Below are 20,437 nucleotides of genomic sequence, written 5' to 3'. Positions count from 1 at the left end.
GGAAAGAGCACGTAAAATTGTTTAGTTTATCAGGTGTTGAACCAGGTTTTTACAGAATACCAGGTTTGACACAATTGTATGTGCTTTAAATTACTTTCTGAGGAAAATACAGTGGAAATAATGATGAGGAAGACGTTTAAACAGGTCATTCTGTGTTACAACATATGCAAGTGCAGCAATACACTTTCACAGGATTCCACTGTAGCTGGCATTGCTTTCTTGTTTGAAGTACAGGTCTGGAGTCTTAACAAACACATTGATATGACAAATGAACTGAAAATATCAGTATTTTTGGAGACTGCAGAAACAGATAATTTTTCCTATGGTATAAATGTAGGCAGTTTCACACAGAAATGTAATTTGGCTTATTCTCTGTTAGTGAATAGATTCAGGAATGTGACTCAATAGACTTGAGTCTTCTTACAAGGGTAGTGGTTCTGAAGATGGTAATTATTTTTATTTATTTTTTTTAAAGTTAGAGACAATTTAGTCAAGGCTATGTATTAGGATTTTAAGATAACAGATTGTTTAGCTGCTCTGGGACAGCAGTCCTTCTACCTGAAACAAAGTTTTCAGCTGTTCTTGACTGTAAAGCACTGATGATCAACTCTCTTTAAAAACAGCCATAGCAACCAGTTAATGCAAACTTTAACCCCCTTTTTGTGTAAATATCAGCATTTTTTTCTATATTCAGACATTTTGAAGGAGCTGTGCTGTTTTTTTAGGAAGATGAGTATCATCCCTCTTAGAAGCTGTATAGTAGTACATAAGTAAGTTTCACTCAAAGTAGGTTTTGTGTTAACTGTTTAAATTGCTATCTGCTGAGGAATATAGTCTATTGTTACTAAAATTTATTAGAATACATTTTTACCTGTCTTGTGTTTCTAATTGGTAAAGTTGAGTTTGGCGATGGTAAAGATTTGTACCTTTAGCTTTTAGCAAAAGAGCTCCTAGGGCAGTTTAAAGAAGTCTGATGCATGCAGGGTTTTACAAAACATTAATCAGGCTCAGTCCATAAAACTATACGCATATGTGGTTTGCACAGCTAGGGCCACAGGCACAGCTGGTGTGAATTTGCATGGGTCCTTTAACATCAAAGGCATGTGCCGTTTACATCAGGTGAGAGACTAGCCCCTGGTGTTTGCAGTCACCTGAATAATTTTGCTGTGTGACATACAGGGATGTTTCCTGTTACACATATGGCATATACTGTAACAGGAATCATTGTTTAACTTGTACATGTTGTGCATTTAGACTTTGTAAACACATTGGACCTATATTTCATTTGAGAAGAGAATATCCACTCACCTCTTTTTTTCTTTTTTTAAATTTCTTTTTTCCCAAGGTCACATTGTTACTGGAAGGATAAATTCCATATGTTAGAGTGCTAGGTAAATTTCATTTATTTGCTGCACAAGTAGACAAAATTACTAGTGGCTTATCAGCGTGGTAAATGCACTTCTCTTTTTTGAACATCACTGAAGTGGAAAACATGTGGATCTGCAAGGCTAATTCAAATTTTTTACAGATGTAAAAGCTTGTATGATAAATCGTTGTATTTTCAGGTTTTAGCTTAAATTTGTTTTTAGGGACAAGAAGAACAAGACCATGTTTAGTTTGTTTAAAGACTCAAACTGTTTAACAATGAAAATGAGTCTTCCATCTCATCAGTGTGGTCAGGATTTGGTTCCTGTTACATTTTAGATTTTTTCCTTAGTTTCCTATAATTGTAAATACATAACACAAAATTGCACAAAATGCTAAACATGGAATAAATGAAGAACTGTCACCCAGTTATGCTTGGGTATTTCTGTTCAGATATACAGCTTTCTGTGCTAGTTCTAAACCTCCTTGGGTTTTTTGTTTATTTTTCCCCCTGTTCTTTTGGACCAGAGATCATGAGCTTGAAGTAAGGTAGTATTCCCATCTCTAGAGGAGGTGGTATGGTTGTATTTTATTTTGAAGTGTTATCATAACTGAAGTTCTTCACAAGGTTTAACTCAGATAATTAGATGCAGCCATTGTTCTAGATTCTTTATCTTCCTGAAATGCAGCAGGTTTGTTTTTTTTACCCTTCTTGCTGGCACCTCTGAAGTAGTCATCAGAGGTCATTAACTGGAACTGAACCATCACAGTACCAGCAGGCTATGTGTGACTAAGCTAAAATATAGTAGTTTACCACAGATTCACAGTCTGTGCTGAAATTAACTGCTCTGCCAAATGAGGTCTGGATGAATTATCTGTTTCTGCTGGAGGGGAAAAAGACTAAGAACAAGTCTGAAAGAATGAGGTATGATTCTGTACCTTCACTTTTGTATTCCTGGGCAGGAAGATTGACTTGCTGTGCTGATAAAGTGAGTTTGAACTGCAGATCTGAAGCGTAGGTGGAGGCTTAGTTTTTTCCATTTTTCTGTGGGGCAAGAAACCTCTGTTTAAGGTGTGGGTGAGTATCTGGGGGATGTCTTCACCTCTGTTATGTTTCCCAGAGTTTATTTGTGAGAGCCCTGTCTTGGTTCTTGACAGAGGTGTTCTTGTTGAAAATGTAAGGTGCTAACCTGAAAAGGTTTTTAGCATCTCTAGTGGGCAGCCAGGTACAAGTTTAATGTTTCTTTAGACTTAGCTTTGTTGCCATGGTCTCCCTCACTAGAACAGCCTTCAAAGGAATTTGAGTCATTGCAGGGTATGTGCTATTTGTTAGATGTGTGAGTCACTTCACTCCCAGTATGTACTCTCTAGTTGTAACTTAAGATATCCTTAATCAAGGGTGTTCACATGTAGTGGTTGTCTGAGTAGCTTATTTGCTTGAAGTCTGAACAAACACTTGAGTGGCAGGGTATCCAGAGAACAGAGTCTAGCAGAGTGAACACAAGTAACTACCTGGACAGCTGTGAAGTGCAGTAGCCTAGCAATGCACACATGATGTTAGAGATGGAAGGAAGTTACCTCTTGAAGCAATCTGATTATTGCTGTTTGGCCAGTAATAATTTATCCTGAAGTAAATGGTCTTGCAGAGTTCACTGAATGTGGATCTCTTGCCTCAACTGCATTGCACTTGGCTTTCCAAAATGTATACAGCTATTGGGTATATCCCAGATAGAGCTGCACGGGACCTGGAGAAACCTGTTGTCAAGGAAATCCTTTTTGAAGTAATAAAACACTGTTAGATGATATAAAAGCTCACACATATAAAAATAAATTGCAGAAAAGATCATTGCCAGCCTATTCTTCACATTTCAAAGAAAAAATTTTTTCTTTGCTCTAAATAATGTAAAATCCAATAGTAGTTAATGCTGTGTGAGGTAGTTTTGAGGCTTCTTTATTTGCCAGCAGTGGATGTTCTTGACGTAAAACACTATAGGAAGCTTTTTAGCTTCTGAAGATTGTGTTGAAAATGTAGCAGGTTTCAAAGTAAGTACTGAAGTTGGAAAAGGTCAGGTTTTGTCCTTGTCAGGGTTTCCCCTCAGCCATGGTTGTAAAATCCCAAGTGTCATGACTATAGCTTAGGACTGAACTGGTTGCTCTGCTGCTTGTGAAATTTGCCTTCAGCAAATCTATTTTTAGGGCAGCAGTAGGTAAATTTGGTGTGGTGAATGGGCAGGGGCATAGAAAAGCCTGGGCTAGCTAAGCTGAAGGTATGTGGTGTTAGAGACACTGAGGTCACTGCTGAGAAAGGATAGCATTATGCACGGCCAAAGGAAGGTTAATCTGTGTTAGTACATCACAGTGAGCTGACAGCATGGTTGGTGGCTGGCTGGTATGGAGGAGAGAAAATATAGATCACCTACATGTGTGGCATTTAATAACCAATACTTTTAAATAATTGAGGATCACTGCCTCACAAAATGTCAAATGCTGCTGTTGGCCTTTTACTATCCAGTATTGACTATAACCTAAAATTGGCCTTTAATCATTGTTTAAAGGACAACTTCAAAATATGTTGAGGTTAGACACATGAGGCCTGATTCTGAGTTTACTTGCACAGGAAGTCATATGTAAGTCATAAGTGAAAATTAAGAGATTAAAATTTTTCCTAAAACACACTCAGCAAGTATGGTTTTATATGTTAATATGTTTAGGCTGTGTCCTATTCAGTCATGTAAAATGCCTTCTAATGGTGACTGAAGTTAGGTCTGATATATGGAAGTCTCCAAATAAACTATTTGACAAAACCCTTGGCAAGACCCCTTAACCTGAGAGTTTTGTCACAGAAGATGATCTGTAACCTCAGTTTCACTTAGGCTAGAGATGAGCTTTTTGTTTCTTTCCAATCTTGACTGTTGAGAGGTTTTTTTCCTGGTACAGCTCCTCCTGTTTGTGGAAGGAGACAAGCCAATAGGAGTGCCTTCCTGCTACAGGAAAACACATTGCTAAATAGAGTTCGGTGAAAGCCTTGGGACATGCAGCTATTAAGAGAACTTGGAAAGCAGATAGTGTGTGTTTGGGTACTTAGTAATGGATGTGGTGTAAAAAGTCTTCGTGTGTTAATGAAAAATACCAAACAAACTTAGCAAAACTCTCTGGAGATTTTTAGGAAAACTCTTTATGCTTGCATGTATCTAAAGCAAGGATAGAGTGTTAAAGAAACAGTGTCACCATTACCTCATCAAGATTTTTTATTTTTTTTTCAGAATCAACAGTTACTTGTTCAGAGCAGTCACTTGTCAAGGAGCTTGATGGCTGTGTTGGCTGGTGCAATGTTTTTCTCCCCAAACCCCATTTAATTAACTCAGAGTTAAACGGAGACGTTGAGATGAATGTGGACCTGAGTTTGAGAGCCCTGTTAAATGGTAGTCCACATCCTTGAACAGCCACGTGTTGCAATTTGGTACACTGGCCTCTCATGAGACCAGCTAATCTTGCAGAAAATTTACTAACCTGTTGCTAAACTTGACCTGCTGCACCTAAAAAGCAGCTCATCTGTGTCAAGTTGTATATTCTACAGTGGATCTAGATATATTTAAAATATGGCCAAGGTGCCAGACTTGCATTAGGCTGGAATCTAACAAATCAGTATGACTAGTCAAAAATCAGATGGACTGAAATAAATTCCTGTCCTGATGAACCATGTTGTAACATTGATTTTATTTTTTTTTAAATGTTTTTCACTGGTAATGGCCTGATGTGATTCTGTTTCATTAAATTTATTTGCCAGAACTCATATGCTAGAGCCTTTGTGTGTTAGAAACCAGTAAAAACAAGAGGAGGGAGAAAAACTTATCGAGTGCTTGAAACTCTAGCGGCATTGTCAGTATGGTCAGCCTTCCCAAAACTGTGTGAAATGATTTTTTTTAACAAACCATAACTCAATCCTACATACCTTGCTAATACTGTAGAGGAAGCAAACTTCCCCTCAGCTTTTTTTAGTAAGGAAGTCATCAAACTTCTGTTCTAAAAAGTCAGTAGGCTAGCTGTCAAGCTTTTTAAAATATACTAAGATCGAATGCTGCCAACTAATTGTGTTGTTATATTTTACCAGCAAAGTTGCATTAATATTTTTTTTATTCATTTCAAATGTAAGTTGCTTTTATTATTATCTTTAATATATATTGACCAAACGTCTAGTTAATGTTAACTGAAACACTTTCTGGTTTCTGTAGCCATTCTGTTCACCCTTGCAGGAAAGAAAGCTTTGGGCAATTTTCTTCTTTCACCTTGGCAGGTTGTCTTTGTGCCCTCAGAGCTAAGCAGAGGTAAACAAACTTCTGTGTGATACAAATAATGATTATATTAGCTTTGAACTTGATGTAAAAAACAATTTTCAAGACCAGAACTATGGACTACTATTAAAGGAGAAAAGCTCTGTAGAAATTATGATAAATGGAATTATTTTGCTTGAAGGATATTGGATGAGTCATATATTTATATTGTTTTAGTAAGCTAATATTTCTCTTGTCTTAAAGTTGATGGGTCGTCCATATTATTTTTTTAAAACCCCAGCTAGTAAAGTATTGCATCATTTGCTGTGTTTCACATTCTGAATAAAAGTATTTGCTTGCTCCTGATGGAATTTTTATTGGTTCAGTGAGGGGTTTGTTTTCTTTGTAAAGCAGTTTCCACACAAGGTTTGTCCCAGAAAAACAATTGAGGCCTGTTTCTTCAGATGCCAGGTCAAGTGAATCCAAAAGTTATTGGTAGCCTATCTGTTAACCAGATTATTTGACAAAGTATGAGAAACTATATTTCATTATAATGCTCTTATTCTAGAGTGGTTTGCTGCATTCTAGCAATTTTATGATTGCAAGTTTTTTTTTCAATCTTTTATATGACTGAAATATTTTCAAACCCACACTGTTAATCAAAATAAGTTGGAGTTGGTACATATTTGGCTAAATTGTGAGTAAATCTGAACTTTTAACGTTCTTTGGGCATGTACCACATATAAGGAGGAAAGCTGGGTTTGCATCTCTCTAGATTTTAAGGGTGTAGCTTGTTTCACAAATTCACATGGCACAGAAATAAAATAAACAACTGGATGTAAGGGTGCATTTAGAAATTGATACTTTGGTCACCTCCTTTTCCATGGGATTTTTTTAGTTATGTCTGAATTCACACATGACCATTACCCCATTCCTGCCCCAAATAATGAACAGAGAGGCTTATGCTACCATATGATTTTATCTTACAGGTTGAATTTGAGTGGCTTAGACAGTTTTGGTTTCAAGGCAAGCGGTATTTGAAGTGCACTGATTGGTGGCTTAAGCCTATGGCTAAGTTGGAAGAATTTTGGAGAAAAATGGAGATTATGGTAAGTACTAGTTTTATAGTCTAAAGCCTCTAGAGCTTCATTCTGAGAGCACTCACAATTATGTTTTTAATTGTGCTGTAGTAACGGGATTTAAGCTTTATTCAGAACATATGAAAAGTCAAATCAATGCCAGCCTTCCACTGCCTCCTCTTACTTTTCTCCCCGTCAGTAGCCAGGAGGAATGTGAGCAAAATAAGATCCAAAAAAACAGGAGGAGATTTTAGGTATTTCCTGACTTTGCTTGATTTTGAAGTTTGACAGCCCTGTAAGATGGCCAGCATATATTGCATCACACTGGGTGGTATATGAAACTGTGCACTGCCAGATTTTTCATACACCAGGACAGACAACTCTGCCAGTGCCAGGGTTCTGGTGTCCTTGCACACTCACATCATAGCTGGAATCAACAAAGGGAGGTTAGTTTCTTGCATAACTTCAGTGGCCATGCTTCCTGCATAGTTGGAAGTGCATCCCTTCTTTCTGTGAAAACAGGCTCAGTGGAAAAGCACTGTTAGCCTGCTTGCTGCTGCTCCCCAAGTAGAAACAGAGTTGGGAGACTTGTTTAGTGTAAATGTTCAGTGCAGTTTCCAGCCTGCCTGCTGCTAGGGTTGTGCACAGGAGGAACTGTACACGCAGACATGGCTTGCTCTTGTCCACACGTCTGCAGTAGAAGCTGCTTCTCAGCCATTGCTGCTGGTGAAGCATAAGCCTCAATTTGCCTGTAGTTGCCTTAGAAAAGGATGCTGAGTATGATTTGTGGTAGAGATGTTTCTGAATCTCTGGAAGTATGGTGCAAAAAGAGTATGCTCTTGAGTTTTGAGGAAAATGATGTGACTCCTTAACCTGCTCACACGTTTCAAGCTTTTCCAGCAGTGGCTGGTTTGAGACTTGAAGAAAAAGTGAGGAAAGGTGGAACTTTAATTTGTGAAATCAGTTGCTGCAAGGAATGAGTGAAAATTGAACTTTCCTACAAGAGGAAATTACTTCTAACTTGGTTTTGTAGGGTTTTTTCCTCATTTTTGTGTTCTTGTGTGCTCACATTCTTGAACGACCTTTATAATAAGAATAAAAAAATATTTTGGTTTGTTTTTCTTTCCAATGACAACTTACTTTCTTGTAACACAGGCTTAGATGAGGTAGAGACATGAATGTTTGATTGTTATTTTATATCCATTGTGTTTTGAGAACATGGAAAAACAGCAAACTCAGGAATTCTCAAGGGTTAGGTTTTCTGCAATTGGTGTGACATTGCCATGTGTCTCTAATTAGAAACATGGTGGCGTCAGTGTATCTCCTTTCAGCAGGCCTCAGGATGATATTTATCAGCAAACTGAAGGTTGGGCCAAGACAGAAGCTGCTTCTAATTTAAACTTTAAAAATGTCTTTTAATGTTTTATGACTTATAACATATTAATCACAATTAATTTCAGCTATTGAAGGAGACAGAAGAGAATGTTAATTGAGAATGTCTGCTTTGTTGAGAGTCTAAGTAAATTTGGTGCTTACTGTAGTTGGATTTGGAGGTAGGGTGGGTTTTTTTCGGATTTAACCTGCATTTTGTGCTTTAGTATTTCAAAAGACGACAGTAGGGGGCAATGTTGAGCCGTAGTTTTAATGCGACAAGCACGGAGTTAATAAAAATACATAGAAATGTAGCATTAACATCAAGAATTATCCTTGTTACTTCAAGTTAGCTGTAATCTCTAAGATTCCATAACACAGGAAATCAGTTGTGGGTTAACAAATTCAACAGCAATTTAACATAAAAAGTGCAGTGTTTTGGTGCATGCTTAGCTTCCACAGCATTAAGTTAAATAAAAAAGGTATTTCTGAAGGTACCCAGTCTAGAGTCGTTGTTTTTTCTCCAGATTTCTAATATTAGCTGGATGATTCTTTTTTTAAAAAAAAATTAAAAATACTGTAGAAATGCTAAAAGTAAAAATATCTTTAAATTGTTGATCTTGTCTCAGAAGAGTATTGCTGTTTGAAAGGAATTTTCTTTAAAAAAATACTTAATGTATTTTTATTACTTTGTTGTAAGAGCTGAACTCTTGACTTTTTTTATATATGTGTCTAGAATGATATCAAGGTCAGTCTGGGTGTCCCTGGGTGCCTCCCCTTCCCCCCTTTGTTCAGCAAGGCAATTCTGAAGATGAAAATTTCCTAAATAATTTCTGATTCGACTAATTGTAATTACTCCAATGTCACAGCAGAGTATGATACTGCAGAAAGTTTAACCCCGTTTCTTCATACCTTGGGGCTTTATTTAATATTTTTGTACATTATAGCAATCGCACAATTTAATCATAATATTTATTCCTGGCATTTCTTTCCTTGAGGATATTTTTACTGTAGAGCTTGCTCTTGTGATGTAAATGTTAAACCTTTCATTTGAATGACATTCTGATAAAACATCACATTTCCCACAATATTACCTCATGAATTTATGAAACATTAAATCCAAAGCAGTTTAACCAATCTTCTATTTTTCCCCTTCCCTTGAAAATATGAAGGCTATTCAAATGTTGGAGAGTTGGGTTTTTTTGTAAAAGTCATCCAAGATTAACACATTATCATCTGCAACATCAGGATAAATGCTTGCTGAATTCAAAGGAAGAGTTACCATTTGAAAAAAGACTGTACAAGCTTTGCTTTCTGGGTAAAGAGAAGTCTGAAAAGCTAAAGTCTCATGTGATGTGAGGAAGTCTTGCTGTAGCTGTTCTGAGATTCAGCAGAGAGACAATTTGTCTCTCAGGGTCTGATATCATGCAAACCTTGCAATCTGACATTTATTTTAGCTAGGATAGTCTTTTAACACTCTGCTAAATCAGTAACAACTGCAGAATACCTACAGTCTTTGTTTTGTTTTAGACTGAATCACGTTGGAGTAAGTAAAATATAGATCAATGGAGTGGTTTTTCTTTGTGGAATGAAAAGTAAACATACATGATTATACTTAAAAATCAGAACTTTAAATACTTTTTAGACATATCTAATGTTCCTTAAAATATATATATATAAAAATTGAGGACCCTAGTAGTGCTATATGGTGTGAACTGTATTTCCTGCTTTGACAGTCCATTTAGCAATGTAGCCATGTATTTATATAGCAGTTGGCCTTAATAACTTTTATTGACTTTTGTGGGGTAAGAGCCAGGACTGGGATTATTAAAATGTATCAGTTTCATTGCAGTATAAAATCACAACATATATAATTATGTTAGGTAGGCTAGGCTCAATTTAATCCCACCTATTTATGGAGGAATTTGGCAAGATGAAAAGAATTGTAGAACTAAAATGGGGAGAAAAGTATGACTGACTTGCAGTTATATTTAAGAGCTTAAATGCCTACAGTAAAGGATCTACTTAAAGAAATGAAACATAGATCTTAAAGAACTCATTTGTAATGGTCTAACTGAAACACAAGTAATTGTTACACCATTTGTTTTACTTTTTGACATCCTATAATACAGCTAATGATAATGAAATTTAGCATGCCTTTTAATTTATTAAAGTAGTGTAATAAAAGCAGAAGTGTGCACAGTCTATGTAGTTATAGGAGCAAAATGGTATTTTATGTTAAATTATGTGCTGCACAACTTTCATCTTAATTTGTAAAACTTAGTAAAAACTATATTTCCTAGTCAAGTTATTATTCCTCTTATTCTCAACAGCATGATTTATCAGTTTATATAACTGAACTGAAATCAGAGAGCAAGGCTATTTGCTTATAAATATTGTTTTCTTTCCTTTTTGAGATCTATTTCATTGTTTACTACTACTGCTACATGTAAAACATGTCATAGTTTCAGCTCTAAGCCACTATTGTCAGGGACTTGCAGGCTGACAGTTAGAATTGGCTGAAACTTGAGCTATAAAATCTCAGCCAAGAGCCATATGATTTTTTTTCGAATTAAAACAAGAGTTTAGATACGTATTTAAATCAGTGTTTCAGTTCCAGAATGACCATGAAAACCTGTAAGACAAAGTATGCTTTTAAAAAGAATCCTCCTAGTTTTTGTAGATTTTGGCACTTAAAGCACTTAGCCAAGTACTTATTTATTTATTTATATTTTTTTGTTAAAAGATGCTGGGATCACATAAAGGTTGTTTGTAGTTGTTGGTTTGTTGTTTTTTGTTGTTGTTTTTTTCAGAAAATGCTGAGTAATTTAATTTGTTTGAACTGATTTGACCTTGTCAGCCAAAATTGAAGAAATTCTGAGGAATTATTGCGATTTCTTTTTTGACTTTTCCCTGCTGTTTAGACCTTGCAGTGTCACACCCCTTGGTTGCAGGGGCATGAGCTGCCTAAAGTAGGCAAATATGGCAGCTCAAAGACCCAAATTTTAACCATATTTCTTTTCTTGTTGAGTTCTTCTTATCTGTTTAGGCCAGACCTTTTAAATAAATGTATTTTTGACAGGTTTATATTTTATGTAGACTTGGATTCACATGTTTCTGAAAATGCACCTTTTATCTTAAACCACAAGAAAACCTGATCATGGAGACTTGGTTGTTTGTTTTGTTGTGGGTTTTTTGGGTTTGGTTTGGTTTTTTTTCATGAATTTCTTTGACCCCAATTTTTTAGCTTTCAGAAATGGAAGAAAGGATTCAGCATTGTGTGTAGTAGAATCACTACCAATCTTAATTTTTTTTAAAAAAAAAAGTAGTACATATTTCAGAAAAAAAAAAAAAAATTACAATTCTGAGGGAATTCAGACTTAAGCTTTCAAAACAAAGTGAGTGCTGAAAGCACAAAGGACTGTGTTTATGATTCTCTTTGAAGTGTTTTTGCAACAGGGTAAGGAAAATTTTAGAAACTGTCTGATAGTGTTCAGGGTAAATACTTAAACCCCTTTAGAGAATTTCACACACAGATACTGTGCACCAGAAAAAAGGATACTTATGTTTCCTAAAGCTTCTACAGCCTACAGCTTTGTACTTAAAGACAGAGGTGTTGAATAGAATTCTACTGAGGATACATCCAGTGACAATATCTACAGGAACATCAGAGCAAACCAGTGGAAAGCACTTTCTATTTTTAACCCTTCTGTGAGCTGGTTGAAATCTAAGCTCTGTTGATATGAATGACTATAACATTTCTGGTATAAACTGGAGTTGTTATAAGGGCAGTTTTCCAACTCACCCAGCATACTGTGAGAAACAGAAGGAAAATATTAAGGTTATAACGTAAACTGGTATGAACCAGGAAGAATTTAGGGCACTATATGTCCTATGGGAAAGTGAGATGCATTTCTGATAGCACAAATGAGAGGAACATGGGTGCCTTGTGCAGCTGCGTGTATCCTGTGCCTGGGTGTGTGTGCTGTGCCAGTGGTGTGAGGCAGGTGGGCATGCGGGCCTGGGTTGGAGTTCCCTTCTAGGTGGATTTGCATCTGAGCTGCAGGTTTGATGTTTGTAGGTGTTGTGCACACAGCTGTGTCTTGGTGAGCTTCAGTTTTGGATGCTGAGAATTTGTTGTCTTGTTCTTAACTGTAATAGGGTTTTCTTTCTGTTGTCTTCTCTATATTTTTACACAACTGGATGTATATGATTGTGTATGGTATATACATCTGCTTGGATGGAAAATGTGATGAGGTCTGTGTTAGCATTTAAAATACAAACACATGTAACACACAACCAGCAGAAATAAAAATTGTGCGTGCAGTCTTGTGTTCAAATTTTTAAAATTAATCCCTGTGTCTGAGCTGAGCACTGGGGCTGAAACAGGATTCTTCATCACATGGAAGAGTTTTCTCATGGTGGATAAACTACCAGAGCTGTTCCATAGCATGTCTGCATGTGTATGTACATGCTTCTGCACACAAATACATATACAGGTATGTTGGTGTTTTAACTGTGATAATCTTCTAACTAACTTCTTTATGTAACTTCTGAATTTTATCAAGTTATCTTTTGAGAAAAGGTGTTTATAGGGAATGAGCAACAGGAGCAACAGCTTGCAGCTCTTGGCAGCAGAAACAATATAGGAAGAGTTTAGAGAGCATTAGACTATGTCTGGGAGAACTGCAAGTCACCCGGTATGTGGCAGAGAGGGAAAAGCTCAGATTGTAGTTCCTGCTGCATCCCTGTGAGCACAGTATCAGTCCTGGATGGATATTTTTGAACCTGGTATTGCCCTTTTGTTGTTAATGGGAGCTATGCGATTGTTTTTAGTAAAAGCAGAGTTGGTATGATGGGGCTACTGTATATTGTATAAAACTGTGTGCTGTTTCCACTGTTTTTTCCCCAGAATGTTGGGTGGGCATATATTGGAATAGTAAAACATCTTTTTATCAGAAATATGTTTATCAAGGCTTATTTGTTGTGAAAATAGTGCAGTAGGAGTATTGTGCTATTGCTAAATAGATCAATTATCTCATAGTAGAAAAAAAGAATAAAAAAAATTTAAACACTGAGAATATAATTTATTGAAAAGAAATTTTTCTTTGTTTTTGAAGTTTATGTATCTATGTTATATAAAACTTGATTATTAACTATCATTAAAGGGGTTTCTGATTCTCATTTATGCAATCATAGATGTCAGATACAGAGCTTATGGATTTGTATATTTGTGTATGTAGGCTTATGGACATGCTACATAGATACAAAAAAGGCTTGTTTTGGTGTTGAAAGTGTGAGTTACAGTGGTTTGGCAAGAATATTTTTACTGTGATTGCTATCAACTAGGGGAAGTTCTGATTTTGAATTAAAGTGAAAGCAAATGGCAGTGTGACTCAAATGTCACCAGCTACATTTTATGTAATTTTAATTAAAAATAATTAAAACATGTTACATGTTTTAAGAATACAAGTAATATTGCTAAACATGGTTTTATTGCTATTGTTATCTCAGTGGCTATGTAACCACTATAAAACAGAATACAGCTGTTTTTCTTTCAAATATTTTTTGTAAGCAAAGGGGGAGGTGACATCTCCTGAAAAGCTGCCATTGCTGTGTTTATACCTTTTCTTTCCTATCTGATCATCAGTCTTTCTAATTCCTAAAGGACTGCAGTTATTTCATCTTTCGTACAGTTATAGCTCTCATTTTAGATATAAAGAAATAAAACTTGGCTTCAGTACTTGTCATGAAGAGCAGTATGGCCAGGATTAGTTGCTAATTATTTCTCTGACCCTCTGTTTAACTTGTGCAAATGAGTTATATGGGGTTTTTAGAAACAGTGGGGAGATCAAAACATTGAGGTCTTACTTTGGTTTTAGATTGCTTCTTATTTCTGATTTTAAATTCGTCATCAATAAAACAAGGCTATGATTTTGACTGAAAATGAAAAAGTGCTACTTCTTGGCTGCATCCTGGGGAAAGAATGTGCTGAAGGAACCCAAGAAATGTCTGCCTTCCTCCTACCTTGAGTGGAAATGGTAGAATTTGGCCCATAGATTTCCCCAGATTTACGGATAGGCAATTTCTGTCCCTGTCTATATGACAGCAGTAGCTAACTCTGTTTTGACTGACCCCAGTTGTCTCCTGGCAGTTCCCGGTTCTAGCTTCCAGGAGCTTCTCAGCGAATCTTTTTTTGCACTTTTCCTTTCTTACTACGCATAAATATTAAGAGTAGTGAATCTTCTGAATGATTCCTGTAAAAGAATGTGATTGTTTACCATGATCTGACTGATGGCATCTCTCTTCTTGGGGCTCACTTTGTGTTTCAGTAATAGGAAAGGATGTTTAAAGACAGGATGAGAGCAGGTTGGACTCTTGCTTGTGAATAGGAATGGTGTCAGTGCCCAGTGCTCGAGATGAATCTCACTTCATGTTAGCATGCACTGTTCTGCAAACTGCACTGCTACTAGCTGGGAATACTGCATCAGTTCATGTTGTCTAGCTATCTAGGGAGCAATATAATTGTGTAATAAACTGAAGTGATTATTTGTGTCTGTATGTATGCATATGTACACTGCTAATAATTCTATTTTAGCTCAATCTTCAAGCTGTGTGCTACATTATAATGGATTAAAGCTTCACTAGCTAGCTTAGAAGGTCAATTGTTTTGTCAATGTTCTGGTGGGACTTGGTTTGGATAAGTGAATGATAAGATTTTTCTTTTAGTTCAGGCACATGACAGAGTAAGTTTACTCTGTCATCTCAAGGAACCCACTGGAATTCAGTCCTTTGCTCAAAAATAATGAATGGTTGTGTTGCTGATTGAAGATTTGGATAGCAATCTTTGTGAGATTAGCCTGTACAAACCACTTTATGCTGATGCTGTGTAGTGCTGAAGTACACAAAGGTGGTACTTCCAAGGATTCCTTGAGATGATAAAGTAACTGAAAATCTTGAAGCAGATAGCCTTTATATTTCTATCTCTTACATAGAAGAGGGAAGAGCACCATGGTGTTACGTGTAGACAGCTAATACATCTGTCCCCAAGAAAGCAGAATTGAAGAAATGTGAAAATAATTCTATACTGCATTTATGTAGATTTTCAATGCAAAGGCCAATACAAGTTTTGGCTGTGTCTTAGTTTGAAATGTTACTATGCTTTAAAATGGATTAACATTACACATGATTTGAAAAGGGAAAAATATAGTTCTTAAGTTTTGTGTACGTAGGATATTCATTAATGCAACCTTACAGTGACTGGCTTCGTCTCTCAGGGGAATGATAGTAGAGAAAGAAGAGGTTACCAAGCAATTACAGTTTTACAGTCAAGGCTTTTCAGACCATTATTCTTTTACTGATTATTTTTTTTTTTAGGCTTTCATGTCGGACATACTTGATACATAAATTTATCAAACATACATTCATGGATCAATTACACAGGTGGTCATTATGATACAGGAGTTGTGAATTTACAGTATCAAAACTTAGGAGTCTATTGGGGAAGTGAAATGGTGGACAAGACAGCAGATTAATTACTCATAAACTCAAAATTTGAAAAACCAAAAGAAGTCCCACTTTTTTTTTCTGAACTTTTTTCTCTGTGTTTAGTATTCTCCATTTTCTTGTTAAATGTAAAATACTGTAATTGAATGATGGCATTAGCTGGCTTTTTCTAACAAAACAGCAGATTTATGCTCTTTGCTGCTTGATTCAAAAGTTATATATATATAGAGAGAGAGAGGGAGAACACAAAGACAAAAATTGAGCACATAGATGTATAATCCCAAAGGAATAAACTGACTTCTACTAGACAAGCTGAAAGCTGATTAAAATATTTTTCATCCTTTGGGTATGCAACAGCTTTTGATGATGGAGAGTGTATTAATATTCAGCTTAGCAGCTTGTCGACACTTCAGACAGGTCCCAGGAAAGACTCTGATACTGACCAGGTTTTCTCACTCTGCCAGAAATCTTTATGAGACACAGAGCAGCACCCCTGTACTGGCAAAAGCCAAGATAAGAATAATGCCATTTAGCTATGTCTTTATTTTAGAAACTGCTTTTAGACATTTTTAAAGGATTGGCATTTTTAGATAATTCTTCTAATGATAAAAACACATTTAGATACAACAAAGGAGAAAGATTAATCTTACTTTAAAAAAAAAATAGGCTGCCATGATCTATTAGATTTTAAATATTTGTCCAAATTGTTTGTAAACATATAAAGATTCCAGTAATAGTATCAGTGACTGAGGATTTTGGAGAGTGTGTTCCTACTGCAGTTATAACAGTCAGATCTGAGGTGTTGGGGTAATGTTCTCTTAACTTCATCTATTCCCTTGCAATTCAATACTTACCTTCCTGACAAGAGTAAGATGTAAACAGCTGCTGTATCATCTGATACTTTTTCTGTTCTTTTGTTGGCATGCTGACATATGGGGTGTTTGCTTTTTCCTCTTCCACAGTGACTAAATATATACAGGATCTCTCTAAAACATGTCATACAGTGTGTGAGGTGCCTTTAGGATGGCTCCGGGGCTAAATACTTCCTGTAATAGGTGAAAGAGCATGACTTAATCAGCTTAGTTAACTTAATTAAGCTGTGCTTTTTCTCATGGTACAGCCTTAAAGTGTATTTCATTTAGAACATGTATTCTGTAGTTGCGGAACGACACAAGGTTGGAGAAATCCTGTGGGTTTTTATAGTGGTCTTGCAAAAGGTGAATTTTGCTAGGTTATTCTGCCATGTGGAGTAGCAAATTTCGGGAGTGTGTCTTTTTACTGAAGATTTAAAGGAGAAATTCCATTGCAGTTTAGATTGTAAAGGCTTGTCAGGCTGAGAAAGTCTGCTCTTTTTTCCCCCCATCTAATTTTAAGATTTTTATACCTGGGAAGACCTGTCCATGTTCATTCCAGGCTGGCCTTTCCTACTTTCAGATTTGTCACCTGGCTATGTGACACTACCTTCTTCTATCATTCTTTGAAAAGTGAACTGGTGTGATGTGAATGTGACAGTGTGAAAATGCTGTCCTCTGATCTCTGGATTTCAAGAGAAAATATCGTTACAAATTAAAAAGTAATTTGAACAGAGTGGTTCTTCCATGAAATTAGTTGCTAGTCCATGTTGAAGAATAGGTCTGATTTTCCTCTTGAGAAAACGTTGTGATCCTGGTCTTAGTGGGGCCCTCCAGAGAGGTTAGAAGAGAAGATTGATGAGCAAGGAATAGCTGGAAACAGTAAGTACTGAGAGAGTGCTACTTCCCATCTCATTTAGTTCATGTAATATGTTTGTGTTTACTTACTTGCTTTTCTGCACAGATTTTTGAAAGATTCCTCACCTTAGTGTGGTGAGGGCAAACAAGCAGGACAGCAGATTGCAGGTTGCAGTTGGCCAAGGAGAGAGCGGCAGCATGTGCCAAAAGGCAGGAAGAACAGAGAAAGGGGGGTTGGGAGTTCTTCTCTTGGCAGAGCAACAGAACCAAAGGCAACATGAATGAGGACACCTGGGACAGGAGTTTGGAAGTGCTGTAGTGGTCGGAAAACTTGAAACTGGGTGTGTAGGTGGAATAGACCTTTGGATGCAGTGGGAACAGAAAGCAAGCTTGGCAGGAAAAGACTGGAGGATTGAAAAAGAGTAGGAAAGGATGACAGAGGCTCCTGGGTAAAAAGTAGTGATGTAGTTTGGGAGAAAATAGGGTAGGAGAAGTGGTGATGGAGATGATGGCAGAAGATAAGGTAGGGGTGTCTCTCCTTCAAAACAGAATGTTGAGGGTAGCAATTTCTTTAATTATTTTTTTATTTTCCATTCCTTTTAAAAAAGTTAGTGTTTTTTCATTGCTGCTGTTGTGCAGCATTTAATATGCTACAGAGCCAAGTAAAGGAGGAATAGGTTGTTCAGGCAAAATGCAATAAACAAAATTACCCAGAGAGAAAAAATAAGAGGGATTATACAAACATACATTTTTAACAACTTAGAAAATGCATAAAGTGTTTAAAATGTGAGAATTGTGTTTATATACATAAATGTGTGCACACACATGCACATGTGCACTCATAAAGGAAAGAGGTTTTTCCATTTAACTACTGAGCCGTTCTTTGTAACACTTGGAGCTGCGGAATCTCACTTAACTCATACAATATATTTGTTTCTCATCTGCTTATTAGTACCTCCCACTGCTTGGGCATAATTCTATGGTGTTTCTTGGTTATATGGGGTGTTATAATTTCCTGATGACTGGTTATGTTATTTATAATGCAGAGGGTGTTAATCCTTTGGTGATTAACACTCTATTTGAATTACCAGAGGTCAAAGGTACATGCTTTTAGTTGTGGTTTGGGGTTTTTTGGTGTTATGGTTTTTATTGTGTTGTTTGTTTGTTTCAATGTTTCTTTGATATTTATTTTTTTAATTAATGGTTTTTTGTTTTCTGTTTTATCTGAAAATTACTTCTAAGTAATTTGAGATGGGAGGAGAGTGTGTTGAAACTGTAGTCATTAGAATGTATAAATTGTCTTGGCATTGCATAAGTCTTCCATAAATCCCCTGTTTAAAAGTAGTGAAAATGTCTTAACCAAAGGAAGGACAGTCAAAAGCATGTGACAGAAGGCATTCCCTACTTAGGTGCTAAAAGAGCAGATACCTTCCTGTGTCTCATTCTTAGCTATTTTGAAGAGATCTATTACAGAAAAGATTTTATATAATAGTGGGGGGGGAGGGAAGTACGTATACAGGCACGTTATAATGTATCAATGTATTTGGCTGTCATTTCAGGTGATCTGGAGATACTGTAGGTATTCTTGTCCAGCTGTTTCCCCATGACTGTGTTTTCAGAATGGAGGGTCTATTTGAAAAGTCTTCAGTTTGTTCAGAGGTTGTGACTTCACAGAAGTTACCCTTCCCCTAATATTTCAAGCCGTGCTCTAAATACCATAGGCTTTTTGCGTCTTGCTGAGCTGTGTGCTTTACAGGACTGGAGCTGATGAGAGGGAAGCAATGAAGGCTTTTTGCTTTTCACACGGTCCTCGGAATGTGTAATTGTTCCTACATCCCCAACAGAATTCAGTTTTGTGTCTGGGTTTTCTGAGTTGCTGTGTCTCAATTACAAAGACTTTCCAGAGGTCTGCAACAATTGCCAGGGTTTACACAGGGATGCTGTGGCACTGGCTTTGCTCCCATCTCTAAATATGACTGGAACACATTCCTTGACTGCAAATGCTGAGCTAAATGTTCCACCTGGAAGTTTCTTCATGCTGTAGGCTTTCTACCTTGTCCAAATCTATTAAAGTATGGGGATAGAGAAATAACTGTGGGATTTCCCTTATTGGTGTTTTTCCACACTAAAACCTCTCTGGTAGTACCTGAAACTGCTAGAAGCCAGTTACAGGAGAATTGGGCTGATACACAGAGTCCTCAGCAATGTTTGGGACTTGCATGTTGCATTTAAACAAAATGGTCAAAGAGCAAGGATGAAAACATTCATGTTAAGTCAAAATTGAAAGGGGAGCAGCTCACCTGCGGGGTCAGTATTCCAAGCTTTGGGTCGTAGTATCTTCTCATCTTAAATGGTGGTCTTGGGAATTGTGAAGGGATTTGATCATTTGTCTCCACATTTTCCAAGAGAGACACACAACTGATCTTGACTTGGTGTTTTAAGAAAACTCAGCATCAGACTAGTGTGTTAGCAATGAGCTCAAGTGTTAACAAGTTATATTTTGCAGAGCTGCAATATGAGTTCATTGGTGTATAAAAGCTCTTTTTAAATATTTTTTTTTATTCAGTCACCAGCTATGGGCTTAATGCCTGAACTCCTGGATGAAGTTGTTCAATCTGTCAGAAAATTGGAATAATAATATATGTACCAAATTTGTGGGTGTTTTAATGTTGCTCTTCAGTAGATTAGATGACTATCAAGTAAGTGGAAGCACAGAGGCAAGATTCTCCAGTCCAGCTGCTCATTTGATGACTTTGTGTTACTGTCTGGTGTGTGCTTGCTTTTGCTCTTTCTGGTCTTTTGCTCAGAACCCTGTGGGGTGCTAAGATTAGTGCTGATTTGCTTTTGTCATAATCTTTCATGTTTGCTGTGACACATAGGTGAAAAGTAATATTTGTTCCGCTCCAGCATGCAAAGAATCCAGCTCAGATGCTGAGGACAATTAGTTCTATGTTGTGGGATAAAAAAAGTAGACATGCTAAAATTCTAGGGGTACTTTTTTTCCTGTACATGCTCCAGGGGGAACTCCGCATATAGCACTGTAGCTCCCTGTATGACTTCTCTGTTTGATTGTTTAACTGCTGTCTGCTTTTAGTTGCTGGCCTGTGGTTAACTTTATTTCTCTTGTACAAATGCT

General features: G+C 36.7%; 1 protein-coding gene across 1 annotated transcript in view; it reads left to right on the top strand.

The window, feature by feature from the left end:
* The window catches only part of FTO (fat mass and obesity associated), a 186,316-nt gene that overhangs the window by 18,898 nt on the left and 146,981 nt on the right, over positions 1–20,437 (top strand). Inside the window, exon 6 of the mRNA XM_009997471.1 lies at positions 6,626–6,745. Coding sequence (XP_009995773.1) covers positions 6,626–6,745 — 120 coding nt within the window. The remainder of the gene's footprint in view (positions 1–6,625; positions 6,746–20,437) is intronic.

The sequence above is a fragment of the Chaetura pelagica genome, unplaced genomic scaffold, assembly GCF_000747805.2.
Source record: "Chaetura pelagica isolate M959 unplaced genomic scaffold, ChaPel_1.0 scaffold425, whole genome shotgun sequence".
NCBI classification, from domain to species: domain Eukaryota; kingdom Metazoa; phylum Chordata; class Aves; order Apodiformes; family Apodidae; genus Chaetura; species Chaetura pelagica.
This window is presented reverse-complemented; position numbering and strand designations above follow the sequence as displayed.